This window comes from Aulostomus chinensis, chromosome 14 (genome assembly GCF_037954235.1).
Source record: "Aulostomus chinensis isolate RoL2024-O1b breed Wild chromosome 14, RoL_Achi_v1.0, whole genome shotgun sequence".
NCBI classification, from domain to species: Eukaryota; Metazoa; Chordata; class Actinopteri; order Syngnathiformes; family Aulostomidae; genus Aulostomus; species Aulostomus chinensis.
The window spans coordinates 24,177,019-24,202,647 of NC_141333.1; the positions used below are offsets into that span (position 1 = coordinate 24,177,019).

Sequence of the window (25,629 nt, forward strand, 5' to 3'; positions counted from 1 at the left end):
TTTCTGTAGGCCCCGCCGTCTCTTTACGGTCGTGACTGGGCTCCGAGCCCCCCTTGGGTTTTGCCGCTGACGCAGAAAGCAGCGGAACATTGTGATTTGCTGGAGTCGGGCCCCCCCTCCCCTTCGTGGGCTAACTTATACGGGAGTTTGCGGGCGGAGTCGGTTTCTACGAGATAAATTGTGTGCGCTTCAATTGGGGGAGTCGGGTACGAGGCTGTCCTTTCGCGTTTCCTGTGAGGGACAGTTCACATTTGGGCTACAAGCCACCCCAACCAGCCGTTAAAAACAGACAAAATCTGTACAATTTGGATTTAACCGGGGAGTTAATATGTCGGGGAATAAAGACAGCGACGGTGGATGGAGGAAATTTGTGTGGAATTCGGAGAAGAAGGAGTTTCTGGGACGAACAGGGGGCAGTTGGTGTAAGTACTGTTTTTCTTGTCTTTTCCTCTCAAGCTAATTGTTAACTAGCGACTGTTTGTGGTCGGTGGCTCAATAATGGGAGCGCGGTTCGGCTGAGAGAGCAAACTGACGGCGCTCAGAGGACATCTTTCTTTCTTTCTCTCCCTCTCTCCATTTCCTGGCTGAGGCAGAGACAGACAGCACCTGTTAGAGCTGCCCGACACGCTGCGTCGTGACTTCTGTTTCAATGGAGGCTGAATGTGTGCTGAAGTTACTCTTGTCAACGCGGAATAGTCGTGGCTCTGGCGTGTCAGAGCGAACCTACCGGACACGCCACACGCCGACCGACTCCAAAATCAAGCTTATTATAAAACTCCTATCAATTAACTCTGATTTAATGGTTCGCCGCCTTGTCTGCTTCACTTTACCATTACACCGTGCGTTTTAGTCAATTAAACCACCAGTTATATGATTAATAAAATGTAATATGACCTTATTACCTCATTGGTGTAGTCCCACGGGGGGGCATCGATAAATAAACGTCCTTTATGAAAAGGTCATTTTGAAGGACAGCGTGTGGTGGGCCAGGACTCTTCAGTAAGCCCACTGGTGAAAGTTGGGTTGGGTTACCGTGTGCCTCACCAGCCCGCATTTCCTATTTTAGTGTGCCAAGGACGGGAGTTGAGAAAAATACATTTGTTCCTTTTATCGATAAGCCAATTTGTCGCTAATATTCAGGCCCGAATGTGCCCCCCCCCCCCCCCCCCCCTCCCAAGATGAATGGATTCATGGATCCAGATTATCGTTTTAACAGTTTTCAGTACTTCAAGTCCGGGGGTGGTGCTCGATTAATGCGCTCAGCTAAGCAAGTAGATTCGATGGGACTAACAATTATACAGCGCTCGGTAAGAGCACTAAACCGTTTTACTGGCCAAACTTGTACCGTAACGGTGTGAAAACACAGTAACACACACACACACACACGCGCGCGCGCGCATGCATGTCGGACCTGGAAGCTGCTGTAGTGGAACACATCACGACTCGCATGTCTCAGGGGCCGCCCCTCGACATCTCCGGGATGGGTTTTTTTTCCCCCCTTCTTCTTCTTTTGCAAATTCACCAGTGAAAACATTTCATTGGTTTAAGTTCGATGAAATAAACGTCTCATTTAAAGGAAGAGCCTAATTATCTGGCGGGAAATCACGGGGGTGTCAACAGCCGGACTGTGGCGCTTCGTATGGAGTTTATAGCGAAGTTAATTTTCGGTGACGTTATCGAATTTCCAGCCACATGATGTAAATGTAGCGATGTTGCTAAATTAGCCACGTAGCCACACTGCTAGGAGGTCGGATACCTTTTACTGCCGCCCTCCGTCGTGAGCAGAGTGATGTCGCACTAAGTAAAAGTGATGTTGCACTAAAAGCAACAGGTATGTCATCTGTCTCCGCTTTGTTAAAAAAAATTAAAAAAATCAGCCCCTCGGTGTGTTAACGGTTCGCTGGCTGAAGACGGGGGTGTTAACGAAGCTACGAGTTTGGTCTGAGCTCGTCTGTTTCGGTAGTTTTCAGATAATCGATCGATCGATGCCAGACAGACAGCGAAATATGGTGATGCGTTCACGTGTTCATTTCGACATTCATGATAAGGTAAAGCTTGGCACGAAAACAGCGTGGAGAGGTGAGCTCATGTATTGACAAGGACGTCTGTGGAATTGGAGGCGCCCCCACACACAAACACGCGCGCGCACGCACGCACACACACACACACACACTCAAACCACGCGCTGCAGCAGTCTGGTGGGGGAGGTGCTCAGCTCTCCATTCAAACTCAGTTGGCCAGTTTCTGCACTATTTACATTGCTGGTGTGTGACTTCTGCTTGTTGGATTGTGTGTAGTTCCCTTCACCCACATGTGCTTCCTGTCAGTCTTTGATCACATCTTCATTGATCAGATTTCCCAGTGAAGACATGCTACTCAAACTATTAATTGATAATCTTCTCTGGGGCTGATGAAAAGTACTCATAGCTCTGTACATCCCCTGATTTTCCCAAACTATTTTTTTCTTTTTAAACAAACACCAATCATCTATCCAAGTGTAGCTCACGGGAATATTTGTGTGTACTACTGGGACGAATCTGCACATACTTGTGATCCTACTTGTTATTACAACTGTTGCAAGCCAGCCGACAGCATCCACCTGAACAGGTGCGTCACTGAGCAACACTGCTACGGTTGCAGACACGAGCTAACCACTTATTCACAGTGGCTGCAGGTGTAATGATTAGTTGTGCAATATTTATTTCAATGAACCTTTAACATTTTTGTTTCAATAAAATCTCCCTGCTTTTTCTGGCATCGTTTTATTTGCAACACGAGCCTCCCATACAACAACAATGCAGCATCTGGATGAAAAATAAAGTGGTTCGCTCTTGATTGTGTGTGCTTGAACCACTGGTCACATGTTTACGAGGGCTGAAACTCCTCGCATATCGGACTGGGACAGGAGTGGCTGGTCCCAGTGATCCGGCTGAATCTCTTGCAGATGCCTCATTCAAGACTCTGCAGTGGGAGATAAGGCTGCAAAGTTGAACTCTCTCATGGCCCGTCAAACAGGTTTAACAGCCTGGGCTGATTTTGACTTGCAAGTGGCAGTAAAACAGCATTTGAGGATGGTGCAATAACAACAGGAAATATTTACCAGGAGTAGGAACGTTGATGAGGACCTGGCAGGGTGTTATCAGTAGAAGAGGATCTGGAACTAAATGTTGGACCAGTCTGAATGATTGTAGGAAGCTAGAAGAAAAGGTTAGAGGATTTCAAGGTCACACATTTCCAGAAAGAGCTCTTCATCAGAGCTGTTGATTCACTGAATATTCTTATCCTGTCCAGAAAGACAAAAGATATGTGTGTGCCCCGTTTTAAGGGCTACGGTAGGATAGAACTACAAACTAAACTTTCATCTGAGCTCAGTGTGAACACACAAACCCTGTAGGAGGTCTTTTGTACTTCGGCCTCATGCCATCTCGCTCTGATGTCTGAGATCATCGCTGAAAGGTTTTCAAACCAAATGTCAGAGGTTTTTGTAGATACTAGTGCAAAGTATCAATGTAACTTTTCCTCACTGAATATGACCGAAAGTAGGAAAACTGGAGTCTTGAGTTTGTCTTCAAATACGAACACAAGAGAGACAGGAATAAAGCCAGTGTGAGAGGCGACATAGGGCCTTTTTGTTCTGAGTATTTTAATGCCAAACCTGTTGTGAATGTGGGCAACACAGCAGGGGAGGGGTCTTCATGAGAGGTAGCTGTGACACTGACAGGAATGAGCAGTGACTCATCCTGTAGCCCTGTCAATAAGACCTTCCTGCTCCTGCTCCATAATAGGAGAACATTTGAAATCAGAAGCTATTAAACCAAATCATATCATCAAATCATGTAGTGTGTCTAGTTCAGTCAGAGTACCAATACGTATATATATATACACAATACCACATTTCTAGCTTTTTCGCGTCTTTGCAAGGTTCTGTCCGAATGTTGATGTTGAACACAAACACAAAAATGTGAGGAAGCATAATTAATGACTGTTTCCTTCCCTACAGTTAAAATCTTGTTGTTCTACGTGATCTTCTATGGATGCCTGGCTGGGATTTTCATCGGGACCATTCAGGCCATGCTGCTGACATTAAGCAGCTACAAACCCACCTACCAGGACAGAGTTGCCCCCCCAGGTAAAGATGTTCTCCCCCCCTCTTTTCTAACTGATGTGGTGGCTGTTTCATCATTACTGTGGTACCTGTCAGGAGTAAAGCACACCGTGAAACAGCGGGCATGCTCGTTCTCAGAATGACTGTTAGGGTGTGCCTTTAAGCAGCTTCTCTATCACAAGTCTGTCTGACCTTAGATAGGTTCAGCCATTTTGTCCTTCACTCCTCTCAGCCAGTCAATGTTTCCCCCTTCAGGCTACAGGCGAGCTGTTGGGAGTTTATTCTCATTGTGATTTAAACTATCCCTGTGTGCTATGATTGTGTCACAACTGATGTGTTTACATGCACACGCGTGGCAGGCAGAGTTTGGAGTTCATTCTTTAGAAGAAAAAAAATTCACAGCTTAGAAATGCCCCTAAGCTTGTTTTGCTGGAGAAAACTGTAATCTGTAATCTTGTGAGAACAGAAGCCGTTGAACAGTCACACTTAGAGCGTTTGGAAATCTCCCTGTGAGCTCGGAGACGGTGCAGGTTTAAGTGCCCAGCCTTGTCTTGCTGTGCCAGTACTTGTTTGCTCGGCACATGTTCTGGCCTTGGCGGTATTTTTAGCAGCCATTGTAAAAGCCTAGCTTCATGTGCTGGGTCGGGTTAGTTTGCTATTTGTCAGTCTTCTCCACCACTGTTGACAATCAAAGAGCAGCCCAGCAAAGCTACAAAGTGTGCAGCGCTTTGAGCTGAAGTGAGTTTCCAGCAGTGGCATGATAAAGGAAGCAGAGAGTAGTTAGATTTTTTTTCAGAACTCAAGCCCGCCTCTCACTCTGGGGCTAAAAGTTTCCATTGTGAGGGAGTCACACGTGAAACTGCATGGGTGGGGGCAGGGGAACGGTAAACTTTCACAAGCCTCCACTGAATTGACTAAATGTCAGTTGTCGCTTTTGCACAAATAAGTGGACCTCTGCTTTTTATTTTTATATCCTTTGACTGTAAAAACCAGATCGGTGGGTGTTTTCTTTCACTTCTCTTCCCCATCTCATTGCTTCATGCCACGCCTCAGCCAGGCCTTGCACACACAGCCTGTGGAAAATTACTGCTGTTGAGAGCTGACAGAGACCATCTGAGGAAATCCCCAAGACCATACATTGTGTGTGTGTGTGCCTAAGATAATAGACCTGAGATCCACCGGGCTCCACACACACCATAGTTTGCCTAGAATACAGCTGAGCCTCTGTCAGGAATCTCAATGATTTCCTTTACATTTTTTTTTATCCTGACTCACAAAGCAACAGTGTCCCCTTTATTTCTTTACTCTATGCTTAATACAATTTCTTGTTTTTTATTTTTGTCCCCCCCCCCCAGGTCTATCACACACTCCCCGTTCCGAGAAATCTGAAATTTCTTTCTCTAAGAGTGATGCAAAGTCATATAAGAAGTACATCGACAGCATGAAGAATTTCCTTGAACTGTATGATGACGGTCGTCAGTCTGAGCAACAGAATTATGAAGACTGTGGAGGCAAGTATAAGCCAATCATACAGGGATTGTCATACTCTGGCTGAACCCTGATGGGTATGTAAGGATCATCACTAAAGTGATTATGATATTTCTTCTCATTGTACTGAAGAACAAGAATGTTGCTCTGTCTAGCACCACCTCCTGCATGAAGGTCTAATGTGTGTGTTTGTGTGTGTCCCAGACACCCCTCAGACGTACAGGGAGCGTAGAAGTGTGGAAAGTGATTCAGGCCAGAGGAAAGCTTGCCGCTTCCTCAGGTCCTGGCTCGGCATCTGCTCGGGACAGAGCGATCCCACGTTTGGTTTCCAAGAGGGAAAGCCTTGCGTCATTGTCAAACTCAACAGGATCGTCAACTTCAGACCAAAGGTAGGTTTACTACATGTTTACAACAGTTTGCAGTCCGGTGAAAGTTAAGATGGAGGCAGGAATGGAAAAGCCTCTAATGGAACCGTAATGCTCATAATAAAGAAGAAAATAATAATTTACTCTGAAGATTAATGCCTGAAGTGCTTGTAAAAATGAGCAGCACAGAAACAGGACTGGAAGAGCGTGTCAGGTAACAGTACCTTGCTATGAGTGCCATATTGTTTAGGTCACTATGTCATTGAAAGCAGAAGGTTGCCGTGTCCAGGCAAACCTTCAGGATGTTCATTAATGTGGAGTTAGCAGCATCCACTTCTGGAGGCCTGCAGGCATGGTCTGAGTTCTTACACACTCTGCTAATGGTAAATGGTGTGTGTTGATACAACACTGTCCTACCTTCACAACACTGCCTCCCTCTGAAGCAGTCTTGCATCAAACGGTGTGTTTCACCTTCATTATTGTTGTGACAGAAGTCCGGGTTCCATCATGTGACTGAAGTACCTCATCATTTATTCACTAGATTGGTTTTCATTGATACAGCAACTTTTGCATCTCCCACAATACATTTTTGGAGATATTTAGGGATTTCTTCAGAGTTTCAGTCTTTCCAGTCTGTTTTTTTTATTCACAAATTGAAAATGCTCATAAAAGGAGATGAATGGAAATAGAAATGAGGTCCAGTTGTCTGTGGAGCTGTTAGCGTCATGCAAGTCATCATGACATTAAGCTAACCCTCTCAGGTAAGGTTTTGACTACACAAACAAAGTGCAATGTGAGGAAATAAAAACAGAGCTAGAAGAGACAACAAACTAAGCCCTGGAAAATACTGGGGTCTGACTAATATCTGGAAGACTTGGTCTTGTCAGTAGGCCTCTGGTTGTAATGAGACCTAATTTACTGCTGCAGCAAGTAGACCGAGCCTTAGCAACGTAACTTTGTCTAGTCCCTCTCAGCGAACCGGAACTAATGTTTCCTTGAGATTCTCAAACTGAATTAAGACTTTCGATCTTGTTGTAACAAAGACATGCTGAAATACTGAATGATCATTTCTTGTCTTGAAATTTGTATGTTTTGGTTTTGTTTGGGCTTTTTCAAGCTAGCAGTGTCTTGTCTGAGTCTCTTAAGGTGATATACAATAAAATGTTGAGAAACAGCTCTGATTTACACTCAGTGGCAGAGGAAATGATACACTTGGTTGGACCGAGGCGTGAAAGGTGACGGCACCAGAGAGCCAGGTTTGGGTTTGTCACTGTGAGCTAAGCCAGCACTCAGTGCGTCTGTCTTCCTGAATTTGTTCGTTTTGTTTATTTAGATAAACACTACTGAGGCAGACTTGAGTCGATTCCATAATGTTTTTCTTGGTCTCTGTACGTTCAGTAACGTCAGCCGTGGTGTTTTGTTCTGCAGTCTTGATTGAAATGTACCTTTACATGAACTTACTGCCTCTGCTAAACCACAATTGGTGGCAACATTTTGCAGAATTGGAATGTCAAACCAAAAGGCAGCTGTTTTTCAACTGAGTTGCATAAATAAAGTCCAAGTCAGAGCAGCCCAGTACTGCTGGCCACACCACCACATGCTCAGGATGTTGCTCTGCTTATTTAGGCTCCCTCCAACAACCAGACCCTCCCAGATGCCGTGCAGGCCAAACTACAGGCCAACACCATCCCCATTTTCTGCAAAAATAAGGTGAGATACTAATTAGTCAAGTATGCTATCAGAGCATTCCTCAAGAGTACCAGTGCAGTAAATGCGCAGATTTGAAATTGAGTTCTTTGTTGTTTTTTCAGAGAGAGGAGGATGAAAACAAGATTGGGGAGATCAAGTACTTTGGCTTCAACGGTGGCTTCCCTTTGCAGTACTACCCATACTACGGCAAACTGCTGCATCCCCAGTATTTGCAGCCCTTGGTGGCCGTCCAGTTCACCAACCTCACCCTGGACCAGGAGCTGCGCATCGAGTGCAAAGTGTTCGGGTCCAACATTGACTACAGCGAGAAAGACCGCTATCAAGGACGTTTTGATATTAAATTCACAGTCAACTCGTGACCTCAGCCATGATGAGCACTCTCATTTTGACAACAAATAAAATGTAGAGAGAGAATAAGAGTTCAGATAAAACACCACTAGTCTTTGAACATTCATAATATACAGGACCTACACTTAATCTGTGTGCTTTACACTAGGCATTTCTGTGTGTCTGTTGAGGGTTAGAATGTAAAATACAAGCGTAGCAATAGCAAATATTTATTCTACTGTACATGAAAATATTCCTTGAGCCATGGGATGTGTTCATCTATTACTGTAAAACTGCAATTCCACTACTGACGTGTAGCGAGCTGTTTCTGTCCCCGAAGTACTTTATCCGTATGTGGTTATTTTTTGGGGTGTCCAGTGCTGTCATCTAGTCTCGTAATCTCCTTTGTCTTATGTCAGCTTTAGTGGTCCAAGGTGTGTGTGTGTGTGTGCGTGCACGCGCGCGCTCGTGTCTGTGTGCAGGTGTATTAGTTTATGTGAGCGTGTGGACTGTGTGTTAATGTGCTCTGACTAACTGAAATACTAGCATGGTACTCTGAACCTTGAAAGGCCCATGTTTGAGTAAATGACTGCGCTCAATGGAAACTTGTGTGTTTTTTTTTCTTTACAGAGACGTTCAAGTTGACTGTTGAAGGATTCATTTGTAAAATTTCTTTGTTGTTCATCGTAGCTGTAGGATATGGTTTAATGACATTTGTTTGTTTATTCTTAATTCCTAGAGTAGAGCTTTGTGGGTCCAGCCTAGAAGACTTGTCACCTCCATGGAAACAGTGGCAACTCAGTGCTTTGAAATCTGTTTTGCTGGAGACATCACCTCACGTGATGACACTTACTATTGAATGTTTTAGCCATTTTCATGGTGGAAGAATTTTATATTTATGCAGTTGTACATTTTTTTCAACGTGTAATGTATGAATCCAATACCAAAGTCGCTGGTCAAAAGTTAGATTATCAGAGGCAATGCAGTATCCCATGTACTAAGATGTTTAGTTGGTGTGACAATACTTAATTCAATGTTGAAAATCAGAACAGTTGTCAGGAGTCTGCTCTTGTCACTTTATTTAATCTGCAAGGCTGAAACAATAAACAGAACAATGAGACAACTGTGATGTCTGTGAATGTGGAGATCCTTCACGTTTGCTCGTCCAAAATCTTGAAGAAGTACTGCACCTGCGGAGGACATTAAGAGAAAGGTTGCTTCACTGTGAGCAAAGTGACCTGGTGTCAGCCTCCGCGAGGAGAATAATGACATTGTGAAAGTTCAAAAGCGAGCGCTACTCTGCACAAGCCTCTCTTGGCTCCGACTCTCCTAGTCTTGGGAAAATGGCAGCTCAGTCAGTCACGGGCTAATAGTTAACAAGGAGGCGTTTGTCCAAGCCGCAGATCAGGAGTTCTCCTGAACAATGACGCTCGATGGGTCCGACCCACTCCCAACAAAACAATGGTTTTGATTCAAATTCCTCTGCCATTCTTGTTCTCCTCAAACCCAGTGTGATGTGCGGTTGCCCCTGCCCACAGAGCAGTCATGGGACTCGTCTACAGTCACAGCTTCATCAACTTGGGGGTTTTGTTCTATGTTAACACTGTAAGGTGGTTATTTATGCGGGGGGGGGGGGGGCTTGACAATGAGGAAATTTGTAGGATTAGATGAATAATGTGGGTGCATTCTACACTGATGCAGAGAACACGGAGCATGTGACACAATCACCCACCTCCAGGACACCGTCATCAGGAAGGTCCGTGCAGTGGACTGCGTTTCTCACTTTGTCTTTGCCGTAGAGAGCACGCAACGTGGCTGGCCGAAGAAGCCGAGCTATTTCCTGTTGGGAGAAAACATCTGCTTTGAACTGAAATGAAACATCTCAGATACAGTCAGAATCCAACATCATGAAACTTGATACAACATTACACAGTTTCTGTCCAGCTCTGTGAGACGGAACATCCTGTACTGTCCAATGTTACTCACACACACAGTGATTACTCAGCACATGGGATCATGAAGAGGAAACAACACAAAAGTGACACTCAGCAAAAGGCTTACACTCACGATGGTGTTATGTCATGTTCATCTCTCTGCTTCAACTCAAAACTCCATCGTTCCATCAATCAGAATGGGTGTATTTCTGCTGTAATCGCACAGAAATGCTTTCCTCACTACGGCGCAAATAAGATGAAGAGACATTTAGTTTCACCATTAACATGGGGCGTCCTCTCACACGGTGCCCTGGTGATCAGGCAGCAACTTTATCTTGAGATTGTGTCTTATTTCCCTCCGGACGCTGCCAAGGTCAAAGCTGGTTCACTTGCACTTTGCTACTTTGTGGTACAATGAAATGCAACTCTCCCACAGGGTCCACCATCAGGGGAGGGGTAATATGTGAATAATTGATTCACAGAGCCTAACTATAGCAGGGAAACATTCTGTAACCTCTAGTTCTCATCTAGAGTTGGATACATAACAAGCGCCACTCAGGTATGTTTACATCCAACTATTGTTACCAAAGAATGAAATGTGCCCTCTTTCTCCCAGAGACGACCAGAAACAAACACGTTCACGCAATCCGCTTCTGTGGATTCGAAGGAGAAAAGAATGTCTCATGGGTGATTGCACATTTCCTATGACAGGTTCTTTATTCTCTGGTGGTTTATGAGGGTACACACAAATGCAGGAATCAGTGTGAAGGTCATAAATCAAGCTGGCCCTCTTTTCAAAGTCACTCATTGTCTTTAAAAAAAACCCTTGAGGACATCAAGTCTGCTGGTTCAAACAGTTGCATTCAACATGGAGAAACACAGGACTTAAAGATCCCCTGTGATGGCTGGGCCAAGCTGAGCTTATTTTACCAAGCCGAGTGTTTTTTGAAATGATCAACATTTTTGTCAAGTACAGAAGTGGCTGGACTACAGAGCTTTGCTGGTGTAATGTGGAGCGCCTCAAGAAACATGCCGACTGGTCAGGAAAAGTGCACCTGGAAGCCATCGTCTCCAGAACCAGACAAGAAGATCGATTCCCATCTCTCACCACTGCTGCATTAATGAGCTGAGGCCGGCTCGTTAGCTTAGCACAATGAACAGTCGTGGGTGGAGGTGTTGCTGTTCCTTGGACAAACACACTTAGACTGAATTAATATAGCTGGGGTCGTGTGTAACATTCACTCTGAAATAAAACTTAAAAATTTGAAGATATTGTAATTTCAGAGTCAGACACATGGTCGGAACTACTTTCTTGAGTGGGCGTAGTGATTTGATGCAGCACCATAAAACTTCAGGCAAAAAAAACAAATGCTTTGTTGATGACGAGAAGAGCGACTGCTGCTACGAATCATGGCTGACTTATTAAGAGAGGATGAGGGGAATTACTGCAGGACAAACCAAGATCCGGGACCGGACCTACTAGAACCAGAACAGATGGAGGAGGAACTTTGACGGGGTGAGACAGAGGTATGCTAACACTTCCAATCCACCAGCATTCATTGCGTTAAGCTAACTCACAGCCAGCCAATGTCTCTATATAATGACCAGAAAAAAAACACGTCTACATTATGCCAACGTTTTGTGTTAGTTAAACACACTTCAGTTTCTTTTCAGAGAGACAAATGACAAGAATAAGCCCAGTAAGGCCATGAGGCTCTTCACCTGTGTGAAAAACTCCCCTGTATAGGATCGTATAAGCCTGTGTGATGCAGCTTTGTGTCTCGCACAGCTAAATATAGCACATCTGCCGTCTAACTATCAGCCCTGTTGTGTCCCATGAAATATGACACCAAAAATGGCGAACGCTCAGAGATTGAGCCGGAGATAAATCCGTCTTTGTAAAAGACCGCTGCTCCTGTAATTGTGTTAGTTCCCCATGAGTGGCCTTCCATCAGAGTTTAATTTGATTCTAATGAGTCCCATCGTGAGCTCCACTCACGTTCTTGTAAGGATCGCCAGCTTTTGTGGACAGTACCGGCCGTGGCAGAGTGACCTGGTGCCTGCATGAAGCCTGGTGTCTGATCCTTCATGCAACACTGACTCTGCAGCCCACATTATCCACCTTAAGTCGGCAAAGTCAGACTGTAACGCTGCAACTGTGTGTCTGATGTATTTCGATGATTAATATCTGACACCCACAGAGACTAGCTAATTAGTTGGTTAGCTTAGCACAATGAATGGTAGTGGATGGGAAGTGTTAGCATGCCTGTCAAAAGTTATCTGAATTAACATAACTAGGGTTTGAAAATAACAAGACACTGTAATGACGAGGCAGACACCTAGTCGGGACTATTTTCCTGACTGGGCGCAAAGATTTGATGCGGCACCTCAACAACCGAGTTGTAACTTCTGCCTACAAACAAGAACATTTGTTGACGGCAAGAACAGTGACTGCTACCCATCATGACCCACTATGAAGGAGGATGAGGAAAACCAAAATCCTGAAGAACCTGTTCTATTGATAAAATGGAGGTATGCTAACACTTCCCATTCACAACCATTCATTGTGCTAAGCTAAGTAGCAGTCAGCTGGTCTACACTATATTTCTAAATAATACAAATTATTCTTCAGTTAAATTCTTAAAGGTGTATGTCATATGCTTATTTGATCTACAAGATATATATATATATATAGAGAGAGAGAGAGAGAGAGAGAGTAGAGCAAATAAGAATATGACATACACCTTTAAGAATAATATGTCTTATTTAGAAATATAGCGTAGGGGTTGCTTTCATGATTTAGAAGATTTCATTTAAAAATATAGGATGGGGTAGAAAGGAGAAGATCAAAAAGAATAAAAACTGGGCCATCTGTTGCCTTTGAAATGTCTGTTCTTATGGTGGAATCTCCAATTGTATTTTTTATGATGAGTACCCCAAACACTACGTATCTACCAGCACCTTGCCTCAATTCTTTTTTTGTGTCATGCTGCAACTGTCAATATCTTGTTATATTTTGATTTTTATCACTTCTTGAAAGTCCAGAACCCGTGTAACCTCTGTAAAACTTGACGGGAGTGGAATTCTTTTCCATTTCATTTTATGTTTGGCAGATATTACTGGAGCCACTGGCTCCACCATAGTAGCCACAGGGGACATGTAATAACCTTTATTCTCCATTAAAGTACTGTTTTTCTCCAAAGAAATCAAGAAGCAAAGCATTTTAGGGAACAGAGCAGGGCTCCCATTGTGTGACAGGAAGTTAAGGCCCATTTAATTATCATCGACACTCATCTGCAAAAAAGTCATGTTACAGCTGTTATGGAAGTGTAGCACAGCGCATTCGTGTTTATCAAGTGACTAAATTAAAAGGGTAAGAGAAAATCTAGAGATTCAAAGAGGATTTATCACCCTGACAGAGGCTGGGGCAGCAACAGCTAACAGTGTCTGATATGAGGACATATCACATGACAGCGCAATCTCCCGCCTGAGAGAGTGTAATGGAAGGCAGCTAAAGGTGTGGAGGTGTGAATTCATGATAGACTAGTGCAGGGGAGTGACCAAGGGGCCACGGGTGGCGAGACGTCACTAAACCTCCCTGACTTTTGTCTCTCTTTGGAGGTCTCACTTTGATCTTTGAATCCTGACTTAAATATCTGACTCTGATCTCTGACACCACTACAAGCCCCGCCCCTTTTTTCTCTTGCAGTGCCTATTGTTCGAGCGGCAGAACCAAGGGTTGAGTGACATCACAAAGCCTCCCTGACAATCTCTGACTCTGATGTCAGTCAGTACCCAAATCCTGCCTGGCAACCTGCCATCTTCGATCTCTGACTGCTTTGAGCACCACATGCGTACATACGTATACATAACGTACACATACATTTAGTCAGCATCCAAGTTACCCAGAACCTTGTTTGCCATCTAAGTCCATCGACTCAATGGCTTTGTAATTTCAGAACACATTTCCCTGAGACACCAGCAATAAAAACGACAAGTTTGACTTCGATCAGCTGAACATTTGTTGCATTAATAGAGTCAACGATGCTGTCATACTCAGAGATGTTACTTCGTAGTGCAATGACATAGACAGTAACTTGCATCATACATTTCAGTGTGTATTAAATGACCTTCAAACACCTCTCTTAGCTCTCTCAGAAGTCAGTCTGGGGTCAGTTCATCCAGACATCCAGCTTATTTGTCATGTGTTTATTCACACAAGGAATGTGTTGTTCATAGATTAGTCAACTGGAATTAATCAGTAGCCCATTCTTACTACAAACAACTGACCCTTAACTTCTAAAAGACATTTTGACCTAGGTCAGATAATGACATCTCGAATGTCTTTACTCACTCTATGTGGAAGGAAAGCAGAGTGTACTTTGGTCCATAGCAGGCATCCGTTGGTGACCCCTGCAGCTACACAATGACCCAGCCTTCTGTAGTGGACCACCACGGTGCTGCAATTTTCCACTTATTTCGTACATCTTGACTGAGCTCCATGGAAGAGTGTTTGTGCTAATGTTTAGGTTATTTGTTAGATGAAACTGAGTTTTTTTCTGAGGTCATGGTAATAAACTGTTTAACCCTCCTTGTCAGTCTGCAAATTACAGACAAACCAGATACTGAGTCCTTGTACTGATTTACCTCGCCATTTCATTTTCAGATTAAAGTTTCCTCTACTTACTCCCCCGCAACTCAAGGAACTAGAAAGCACTCAGAGAGCGAAGACTTCCACCCAGGCAAACTTTCAAGCCACGGCACTTTAATGCTTGCGGCCTAATTAAAGCTACAAGCCGTGATGGGCGGCCCTCACACCCTCCAGCATGTCTGTGTGTCTGTTCTGTAGAGTTAAAGGAACTTGATGATATTTGGATTTTTTTTTTTTTTTTTTTTGTGCATGGAGCAGACCAATTTGTGTACAGTGGTGCAAATATCCCTTCCTATATACACTGGGTGGTGCTAGAGAACACACATTTACTATATATAGCGCAAATGTATTAAAACACACCTATGAATAATTAGGTGTCTAATGACTGCCATTATGCGCTGTGGTTTGTGCTCTGATTACACGCCCTCTTAATGCCAAAAAGAGACTGAAACATTTTGGTATCAAAACACAGAGCACCAACTGCCTGGTGCCATGTATCATATCGTATAAGTAGGACCTTCAATCTCCGGTAGATTTTGGGTTAACCTGGTGACAGACTAATGCCACCTTACCTCCTTGGTCAAGTCACCTATCCCGCACTTCAATGTGATAAATGTCTTTCTAAATGTACAAATTAGCCTGGTAACAAATGTCACAGGCAGACAGTGCGGGTAGAATCCGACCCAGTGGCAGAAACAAAGACACTGTGACAGATAGCAACTGCTGGCTGTCCCTCCTCCCTCTCATAGATCAACTGGGATGCACATTTGCTTCGACCGGTTCATGTTTCTACTAAAAAGTGCACGCTATCAGGATAATGTGGAAGATAATGTTGTAGATATTGAGTGGAACAGGAGACTTGCTCATAGTAACATAACAGGACAGTTGTAAAGGCTTAATTATTTTAGCATCAATGAACAGAGGCGTAGTGTCATGTGACCTGGAAATCATTAGCCAATTAACAAACCCCTTTCCTGCTTTGTGGCTGTAACGTCAGTGATGATCTGACTGCTGCTGGGAGGAATATGAAACAAGCACTGTAACATGACTTCAGTGTGTAACCATTGGAATCAGACTAAAACCTCCTGATGTGTTCTAAATACAGGATTCAGCTGAGTCATGGACCACTGCTCAACTTCTGGTCCCTCGTTTTTATGGTAACCAAGCAGAGCGTCTTGTCATTAGATTTCACATCACGCACCGGCACAGCCCTGCAGCACTAATTCCACAGTATCCAGGAACACACATATATCCATGTCGGCTCCTCACACACACACATGCACGCACGCAGATACAAACTTCAAGTGTTAATCAAGGGCCATGTCTTTTATCAAATCACAGTAACCTTCCTTGTTCATGAGTATACGAGGGCATGTATTAGCTTTTAGCTAATCAACGATTGTTTGGTTGGTCCTTGAAGATGAATCTGGTGCTCAACAGTTCTAACTATTAATCTCCTCATACATCAGACTGCTGGGGTTCATGTATCCTGGACACATCATCATGTTGCCTGTTGAACAACAATGGGTTTGAAAAACTCTATTGATTGGGGAAATGATGGATGGAAATGAGACATTTTTTTTCTATCAAGCTTTGACTCACTGGATCAATGGGGCCACAGAAGTCTCTGAATGACTTTGGCGTGTCGGCGCCGTGGATCTCCAGCACCATGCAGCGTCCTGAGCACAGCTCAGTCACCATACTCTGCAGGGAGGGAGGGATGTACTGTTAATACTCAGGAGTACTGAACATTTTCTCCTGTCAAATTCAAGCTTTTTCACACATTTTCTGTTGTGGTCTAAAAAAATGTGAGAGGTTTGTGACATCAACATAAAGCATGAATTAATCGGTTGTTCCGGTGTCTTGGTGTTGTTTTTGGTGGATTTCTGACCATTTTTATGAAATGTACAAAATTTGTAAAAACTGTCCAAATTGCAGCAAAACTGGGCAATAAATGAAGTCACCCAAAGATACACTTGTACATAATAATGCTTTCAACATTTCAATCGATGCCACTATAACACAATGGTCATCACAGATTTTTGAATACACTGAACTTGAAAAAGCTGTACTGCATCTCAAATCAATTTCCAGGTAAAATTAGTGATGAAAGATTTGTTTCTAATATCCTGGTAGTTTAAAGCTTTTTCACAGATAGTCAATATTAACCAGTGTCAACATTATCTGTAAACACGTTCACTCCTTCTTGAGCTACCACCTTATCGCAGTGGAGGAGTTTGGTTGTCTCAATGATCCAAGGAGCTAAGTTGTCAGGGGCTTTTGTGTCCCTGGTAGGTTCACCCAAGAAAAACAGATCCTCGGGACCAGACAAAGAGGGGCTCAAAAGACCCCAGTGAAGAAAACATCTTTGGACCGAGCTTTCTCTCGCCCCAACGCGTGTCTCTGGAGCCAGGCCTGGGGGTGGGGTTCGGCGGCGAGTGCCTGGTGGCTGGGCCTGCACCCGTGGGGCCCGGCCAGGCACAGCCTGAAGAGGAAATGTGGGTCCCCCTCCAATGGGCTCACCACCAATGGGAGGGGCCAAAGGGGTAGGGTGCTGTGTGGGATGGGTGGCAGTTGAGAGCGGAGACCTTGGCAGCCGAATCCTCATATACAGACGCTGGCTCTGGGCAGGTGGAATGTCACCTCTCTAGTGGGGAAAGAGCCTGAGCTGGTGCGTGAGGCTGAATTCTTCCGGCTAGATATAGTCAGACGCAACTCAACGCACAGCAAGGGCTCTGGAACCAGCTGTCTCGAGAGGGGTTGGATCTCTTCCACCCTGGCATTGCCAGCAGTGAGGGGCGACAGCCAGGGGTGGCAATACTTGTTGCCCTTCGGCTCAGTGCCTGTACATTGGAGTTTAACCTGGTGGATGAGAGGGTAGTCTCCCTCCGCCTTAAGGGGACAGGTCCTGACTGTTGTTTGAGCTTGTGTGCCAAATAGCAGTTCAGAGTATCTCCCCTTTTTGGGTTTGCTAGGGGGAGTACTGGAGAGAGTGCCCCCTCTGGGCGTTCCCTTGTTCTACTGGGGGACTTCAACGCTTACGCTGGCGACGACAGTGAGACCTGGAGAAGCATGGTGGGAAGGAATGGCCCCCCTGATCTGAACCAGAGCAGTGCTTTGTTATTGGACATCTGTGCTCATCACAGATTGTCCCAGAACCTGTTGGTGGACACCGGTGGTGAGGGATGCCGTCAAGCTGAAGAAGGAGCTCTGCCATCCAGGAGGAGCTTGGAGTAGAACTGTTGCTCCTCCACAATAAGTGGAGTAGATGAGGCCACTCGGAGGCATCTGGTCAGGATGCCTCCCAGACGCCTCCCTGGGAAGGTGTTCAGGGCACATCTAAACAGGAGGAGGCCTCGGGAAAGACCCGGGAGACTATGTCTCTCGACTGGCCTTGAAATGCCGCAGGGCCCCCTGTGAGGAGCTAGACGAAGTAGCTGAGGAGAGGGAAGTCTGGGTTTCTCTGCTGCTGCCCCCACAACCCAACCCCGGATAAGCGAAAGATGATGGATGGATAGACAACATGTTCATATGATATGCACAGTTTTTACATTCTGAAAAACACATGTATACATTGAGGATTGGAAAAAGAAATGTTTTTCTTCATTTCCACAACATTTGGGAAAGACCAAAAAATTATATTATTTCCACATTGCTTCATCATCACTGGTTGAGCATCACAACATATGACGACCAAAGATAAAGAGACTCACAACGGCCCAGTTTTCCTCATCAAACAGATATAGATATGTGGTGATATCATCGTGCATCCCATGGTTTGATTCCAGCTTTCAGATGACGTAAACAACTTATCCTAATGAAGATGGTGGCTCTGTAGTGGCTCATGAATTATTTCAGACAGTTTCTTCCCGTTAAACTGATAATATCAATGTGCAGATTCTCCAACATCTGATTATAAACAAAATCCTACTAGTCTACACCTTTAAGAAAAATCAGACAGTTTGTACTTTAATAACCAAAAGGGACATTTGCGTGACACAGCTACGGTGCAGGTGACAGCTTAACAATGCACTGCTTCTACTTACATTGTATTCTGTAACAACGCCTTTGTAAACTTCATAGAATTCCTCTGCGTTGGCCTGGTCCATGTTGAACTATGAAGAGAACATTTCACAGATTCACTCCAGATAATATAATACAATAAAGGAATAGACATAAATATCAATGTTTTATATTATTGTGTACTTGAGACAACTGCATGATCACAATTCTTGTAAAAATCTGCCGATTCATGTCCCAGGAACATCATGGACATGGAATCATGTCTTCCAACAAACACCCTGCATGAGCTGCTGACGAGCACCACATGCTCAGAATGTGGTTACAGATATAGCAGCCGGATTGATTTATATTTGTCCTGTGGCCCAGAATGTGCATCACATCTGATGAGGCAGATGAATGGATCGCGAGAGGTCACGGTTTGCAGCAGTGATGCTGAGTTCCATTACGAGGTCAGGGTTGATCCCACAAGTCGATGCTGTACACAATCTGGTTACATGAGTAAAGAGCATAAGAGAAGGCTAACCTAATAAGCAGAAGGGTGCCGATTTTATTTGTGCCACTGCGATCCATTACTCAAAATGAATGACGTACTGGAGCCATGTACAAGGACAGAGGAGAGTCTCATACTCTTACCATTTGAAGGGCTGAGATTTCAAATCCTGCTGCAGATATGGAGTTCAGGATCTTGCCAGTTAAGCCTGTGAACACATCAAAGTGGTTCATATCTTTGAGTTTTATGAGCCTGTGCCTCTGTTTACACAGATTGACAATTGAGGCGTTTAGTGCCACAATAAACTCTTCAATGTGAGCCTAAGTAAATAATCTCTGCAGCAGCAATCCTGTTTAATTAAGTCACATGGTCCAAAAGATTGCATAATTACATTCTTATCATACGTTTTGAATTCTTACTGCAGAACATGCTGTGAAACTGCTTCTGTTTCGATATCTTAGGGGCTCAGACTGTAGTGCCTCCTCTGGACAACATACATCGAGACAACTTCATAGATATGGAGGACAGGAGACATTATTTTTGTCAACACTTTAGGTAGTGAGATAGAGAGCATTACCTTCTATCACTGTGGTCGTACATTACGTAAAAATTGAACCTCGCAATAAACGCGTCACGGTGACAGTGAAGGTCAAACTGCTGCAGACAAATAATTGGAAGAAGGCGCCAGCCACATGATCTCAGCCTGACATCCTGATAAAAAGCAGCCTCCCTACACGTCAGGAAGGATAAAAGATGTCTACTTTTTATCCTTAATTCTAAATGCTGCTGAGTGTAATCATGAGTTGGTGCACTGAATGCTGATTATGTCTCTCTCAGCTGCAGTTACGTGTGCGTTAGGTAAGTAACCGCCTCCTGAGTCCTCTGTGCCCTCCACAGGCAGCAGCCAACAGCTTGCCGGGGATAGGCACACGCTCCATGCAGCTCCCAAAAACAGCTGGTCCTGTTGCTAGGAGATCCTATTCTGGGTGCCTGGCAACAGAAGCTTCTCTATTCCAGTCATGCCTGTATGCATTTTCAGTCACAACTTCCTCTGTCACCACTATGATTGGCTGGGCTCTGAACACGTAACTCTAGTGTGTTTTAGCCTCTAATGTGAATCTCAGGGGAAATCAAAGCAAGCTTCTGTTAGTGCTCAAACTGTTTTGAGGGCAGCAGCCCCCCCCCCCCCAAACTAGGTTACTTTTGTTTGGCTCTTACCTGAAAATAAACAATAATTAAATAAACAATAATTAAAGGCCTAAAAAAAAAAAGCAAAAAAAAAAAAAAGCATGGTCTCTCAGTTTAATTTTGGCTGCAACAACTGACTGTTGTCATACAAATCAACCAGGTCCGGCTGACAGAAGTCACACCAATCAACAAACTATACGGAAAGACAATACTCGCTGCCTCTTCTAAACCTTGCACTTTGTGAACGTGTAAACGAGAGATTTAAAGCGTCCTTCCTCTCATGTATTTATAAAGCTTGTTGAACGTACTTGTCCAATGGCCGTTGTCCCAGGAGGTCATGATATGTGTGATGTCACAAATATCCCTGACTCATCTGTGACTTTGATCTCTGGCCTCTAACTTCTATGACGTTACCACTACATGCCCCACCCCTTTGTCCTTTGCAGTGGCTGTTGTTTGAAGGGGCAGGCCCATGGTTTGTGTGAGGTCCCTAACAGCCTCTGACTTTGATCTCAGACTTTAATCTGTCCTCCTGCCTTTCATGTCAGTGCAGTGCCTGGATTATCTGTCCTCTTTGATGTCTGACTGCTTTGACTACCATATACAAAAAGAGAGGATCAAAGCTATCTTGTATGTCCTCTGAGTGTGGCATCCCTAGTCATCTCAGACCTCAGACCCTCAAACTCAGCACTGCACTTCCTCAGGCACCAGTGATGACATCATAATTAGAGAAATGGTTCTTGAGTTAAATGAGGCAAAGACAATGTCTGTCTTCAATGCATACATGAAGAGATTTCTTGCATTTGTAGACGAAGGTTCTGCCACAGTTGGGCCATCCGGTCCAGGTTTCATATCATCGCCATGTAGCATAGCCCACATGATTTGAAGTCTGACACAGGCAAATATAATTACACTGCCAGACACAGCGAGAGCAGAGAAATGTGTGGGTTGGCTTTATAACATTACACAGTCTGTTTCTTGGAAATTGATCCTCGGTAACATATTTACATAAAGTTACTTTCCCATACAATTAAAAAACACTATATATCATCAAATGTTCACAAAGTAAGACTGCTGAATATGTGTGGCTGTTTCTTTGATCAAAGAAAATCAACGTGATCAACCCGTAATTAAAATTTTACAGATAAATAGTGATCACATGCCGCTACACCCTCATTTCATCAAACTCTCGGTTATTTTTAATATATGAGCTCAAAACTAGCTTGATATTTCTCTTCATGGTGTAGAGAATCCAAAAAATCAACAGGAAACAGAGGAAAAAAAAGTGTATTCTCACACACACTTTCCTTCGAGAATCATGGTTGTTGAAATTGTAATTTATGATACATTAACTTGAAAGAAAGAATAACTTACATTCCTGGGCACACGCAAAGTGTTTCTTGACAGAATCGTGGTCTTCAAAAATGTAATATAAGTTAAGTTGAAAGAAACATGGATTCCTGCACACATTAGTCACTTCTGCATTGATTTATCAAATCAATAATTTAATAAATCAACTGTCTGAACCATTCTTGTTTTTCAGTTTGCCTCCTTACATGAAATAAGCGACACAACAGCTACTCTGAAGATCAGAAGTCTGTTGTCTCACCTCCTGTCAGACATGAGTATCTTTGTCAACAGATGACATTTTCAGGAGTCTAAAAAACGCTGAAATTGTTTTAAAACAGTAAACAAAATGATGCTGCCAGTGTGATATATTTACAACTGTGATGCTATATAACAACCAATAGAATATATTTCATGTGATGTTGTCTGATGTAATGTCATGTAGAAAAAAATGAGTGTGACTTTCTACCTTTTTTTAATCACTTTTATAATGCACTGCAAAGGCTTTGCAGCATTCCATCAGACCTAAAGTGGATTCACATTTATTTTTAAATAAAATCTCAACCATTTAGTAGAAGCTTATATGAAGAGCAAAAAAAAAAAGACTGTTAATTGTATAACCTCAAGGAAATAAACAACACGCTTCACATGTTTTTTTTCCGAGTGAGGACATTAATGTGACGGTGCCAGCAGCAGTTCAAACTGTCGTCTATTCAGTGGTATATCTGGACATCTTCAAGAAGGCTGCTGGCTCAGACATTCATGATCCCCAGAGGATAAATCCTACTGGTTTTAATGTTCCTCTCTTCCACCAGCGCCACTATCAGGTTGGCATTTAGGGTTCTGACTCAAATGTCTCGACAACTATTGGATGTATTATAATACACGATGGGAGGACTTTCCAGCCTTCACTGCCCCTAACTGCCAGAATAAAAGCTTCCAGAGAGTGACTGTGTGGACTGTTGCAAGATAATCAACAAACCCAAAAGAGACCATGATAGGACAGAAGTGACAGAGATTTGGTCATACTGTAGTTGCTATGGTCACACAGAACCACCACGATACAAATAAGCGATGTACAATACTGCACCTGATTGTAAGTTGAACTGTTATTGCTCAATCTTACTCAGCAGCAAAACAACAATGCCAATCCCTGAGCATGTTTTTGAATGGGTTCTATCTGTAATAGACCTTTCTCACGGCAAAATAGAACGTGTCTTAACAGGAAAAGTACAGACGTAATAGCATGAACAGGGCTTGATTCTACATAGGTGCGGTGGAGAACTGTGCCAGCAAGCCCGCATGCACAGCACCAGGATCCTGGCATGCCTAGATTACTGGTCTACACATTAAAGCCTCCAGACACATACATTCTAGGGATGGGCAGTGTGAATTAATTTATCCAGACCAAAATGACACTTTTATGCTTCATGTTTGCACAAGAAAATGAACTTTAGTTTACTTCAAAAAGGATATATTTTTAACATTTAATTGCATAGTATATTGACCTCATTTACTGTATATGCAGGTTTTGCAGGTGCCAAGTTCATTTGTGGAGCATCCACTATTCCTTTGCTACACTTGGATAGTCTAGAAATTTTAGATAAAACATTTTGCCTTTTTGAGCATTAAAAGCAAACAAATACTGCAACCAGTTTTAATACTGACTTGCAATACTTACAGAATTACATTCTTTGACAGTATCAACAGCAATTCTAATAAAAAATATTAATTTATTATGTTTTGTCTCTCAAACAAACTTTCATCTCAGCTGAGGGTTCCCACAATTTGAAAATGTTTATATAAGCAGAAAAAAACCTAAATGTAAACTAATACAAATAATAAATGCAGCATTTTGGTTGAAAGCTCCACAGCAACCAGTCAAATGTCTCTTGATCAACAACTGGTTGTGTGCACACTTCTGCTCCGTCCAAAGAATGTCACATTTCACAGGTCACAGCTCTAGTGGCATGCCCCGCGAACAGGGATCAGGGGGAGGGATTTGGAAAAATCCAAATGTAGCCATGTGGTGCCTTGATGTGACACAGACCAGTTAACAGCCACGAGAGCTCACAACACTAGCATGGTTTTTCTATATGTATCAGTTTGTCATTATACATATGTGTTATATCAATTGCTGGATACCCAAAGGCGTATCGGTAGCACACATGAATCCATGAACCAGAGTGGATATGACTCTATTGTTCACTTGTTACCTACACACCTTTGGGTATCCAGCAGTTGAAATTAATAACTTTGGCTTAGCACCACAACATAAAACAATGGAAAGGCGCATCCTCGCCAAGAAAAACCAGTGTTATATAAAACCATCTCAGTGTAGAACACAGTTTACAAAGTTTTACAGCAGCCTCAAAGTGTAATCAGCACCTTTCCAAACTCAAAAAATCCTCTCTTCGAGAAAGTAGGATTATTTTAGATAAATGATGACTTGTTTCTTACCTTCTGCTATGGCGTGAGGTTTGATGATGCAGCAGGTGCCGTCTGTATAAACGGCAGTATTGGCAGGGCCATGGCCGATTGTAGAAGGGAAGAAAAATTCAAGCTCCTAATGACAGGACAAAGAGAAAGGAACACTGTATTTAACCATTTCTGGCCAGCACGGGGGGGGGGGGGGTTGCACTGCACATGATCACTAATACCTACTCTTGCTGCAGCAGCAAGTGAGTCAGAGCCATGTCCAACATTTTTTATACCATCTGTTCCAAATTGGGCACGGACACACTGCGGCACCTCCTTCTGCGCCACAGCAGAGTCTGCAGGTCCCAGGACTCGTCTCCAGATAGATATGGCCTCGTCACCCATCAGCTCCATGGCAACCACAGGGCCCGAGGACACAAACTGCACCAGGTTACTGCAAGATGGAGCAACTGTGGATTAGCATGTTCAACACAGTAGCTTCTAACAGGTGGCATTACATGAGTTGGTACGCCATTTACACAGGCACTCACTTGAAGAACGGCTTTGACTGATGCTCCGCGTAGAAGTCGGCTGCTTGGCTCCTGTAATGTAAGAACATGAGAGAGTGGTCACATTATCTTGTGCATTCAATGCAAAATCAATGAAGCAAACAATACTGTCCATGGCAGCTGTGTGCAACTGTTTGGGTTAACATTGGCTTTTAGTTTTTATTTCAGTTAAAGTCTCTGAGCTAAGAATTACACAACTCTTAACAAGTTACACGTTGGTGCGGTGAAAGAGGGAACAGTCGCTTACAGGTTATTGTGTGATTAATGTACAGGAGGACCCTCTCTCACTGAAGTCGCGTCCTCTAATGTCAAAGGGACATTATACCATTTTAGACATCCAGGCAGCACTTATTTTCCAGGCTCAAATAACAAACACTTTGTGGGGCAGATGCTAATATTCATAGTCCCAGTATCCAAAAGGGGGTTCACTTCATTTTATATGTATTTAGTTGTGTATTCATTTCCCTACTCATCATTCCAGCTACAACAAGCATTTCCTGCTCAAAATTCAAAGGAATTGTACAATGCTGCTGCTGAAATGCAAAAGCTACACCAAAGAGCAAAAGCAATCTAAGCAGTATGGGACTTTTAGGGCTGGTAATGATCCTGATATTAGGAAGGACAAAAATCCAATAATCAATGAACTGGCTGATATATTGACTATTGAATATATGATTTTAAAATAAAGACAGAGGGAGAATGTGCATATGCATACATTTTTTTGCAACAATTCTTCAAATATGATCCAAACCCCCGAGACAAAGAGGCAGAATGTTTTATTGTTTTAAAAAACCATAGACAGAAAATATCCAAAATTACATTCGAGCAGATAAAACAAAATTTTAAAAATTAAGAAAAAAAAAAAGTGTCCACATTGGCCAATATCAGCTAATAGCAGCTAATTTATTTGTCAGGCCCGACTGAGTGATGATAAGAATGTGAAGAAAAGATTTTCTCCTTTCACTTGCATTGTTAAAAATATTCTAAAAAAGCTGGATAATGTAATGGATACAA

At 43.3% G+C, this 25,629-nt stretch overlaps 2 protein-coding genes across 2 annotated transcripts in view; one reads left to right on the plus strand and one right to left on the minus strand.

The window, feature by feature from the left end:
• atp1b1a (ATPase Na+/K+ transporting subunit beta 1a) lies at nucleotides 1-9,118 on the plus strand. Its single transcript, XM_086224888.1, has 6 exons — nucleotides 1-422; nucleotides 4,001-4,129; nucleotides 5,461-5,616; nucleotides 5,798-5,982; nucleotides 7,585-7,668; nucleotides 7,770-9,118. The coding sequence occupies exons 1-6, from the start codon at nucleotides 329-331 to the stop codon at nucleotides 8,025-8,027; spliced, it is 906 nt and encodes a 301-aa protein (XP_086081014.1). The 5' UTR covers nucleotides 1-328; the 3' UTR covers nucleotides 8,028-9,118.
• nme7 (NME/NM23 family member 7) overlaps nucleotides 9,058-25,629 on the minus strand; it is a 20,294-nt gene continuing 3,722 nt past the window's right edge. Inside the window, exons 5-12 of the mRNA XM_086224883.1 lie at nucleotides 24,598-24,648; nucleotides 24,293-24,500; nucleotides 24,089-24,194; nucleotides 19,237-19,301; nucleotides 18,627-18,695; nucleotides 16,183-16,284; nucleotides 9,728-9,835; nucleotides 9,058-9,185 (exon numbers count right to left, since the gene is read on the minus strand). Coding sequence (XP_086081009.1) covers nucleotides 9,147-9,185; nucleotides 9,728-9,835; nucleotides 16,183-16,284; nucleotides 18,627-18,695; nucleotides 19,237-19,301; nucleotides 24,089-24,194; nucleotides 24,293-24,500; nucleotides 24,598-24,648 — 748 coding nt within the window. The 3' untranslated portion in view covers nucleotides 9,058-9,146. The remainder of the gene's footprint in view (nucleotides 9,186-9,727; nucleotides 9,836-16,182; nucleotides 16,285-18,626; nucleotides 18,696-19,236; nucleotides 19,302-24,088; nucleotides 24,195-24,292; nucleotides 24,501-24,597; nucleotides 24,649-25,629) is intronic.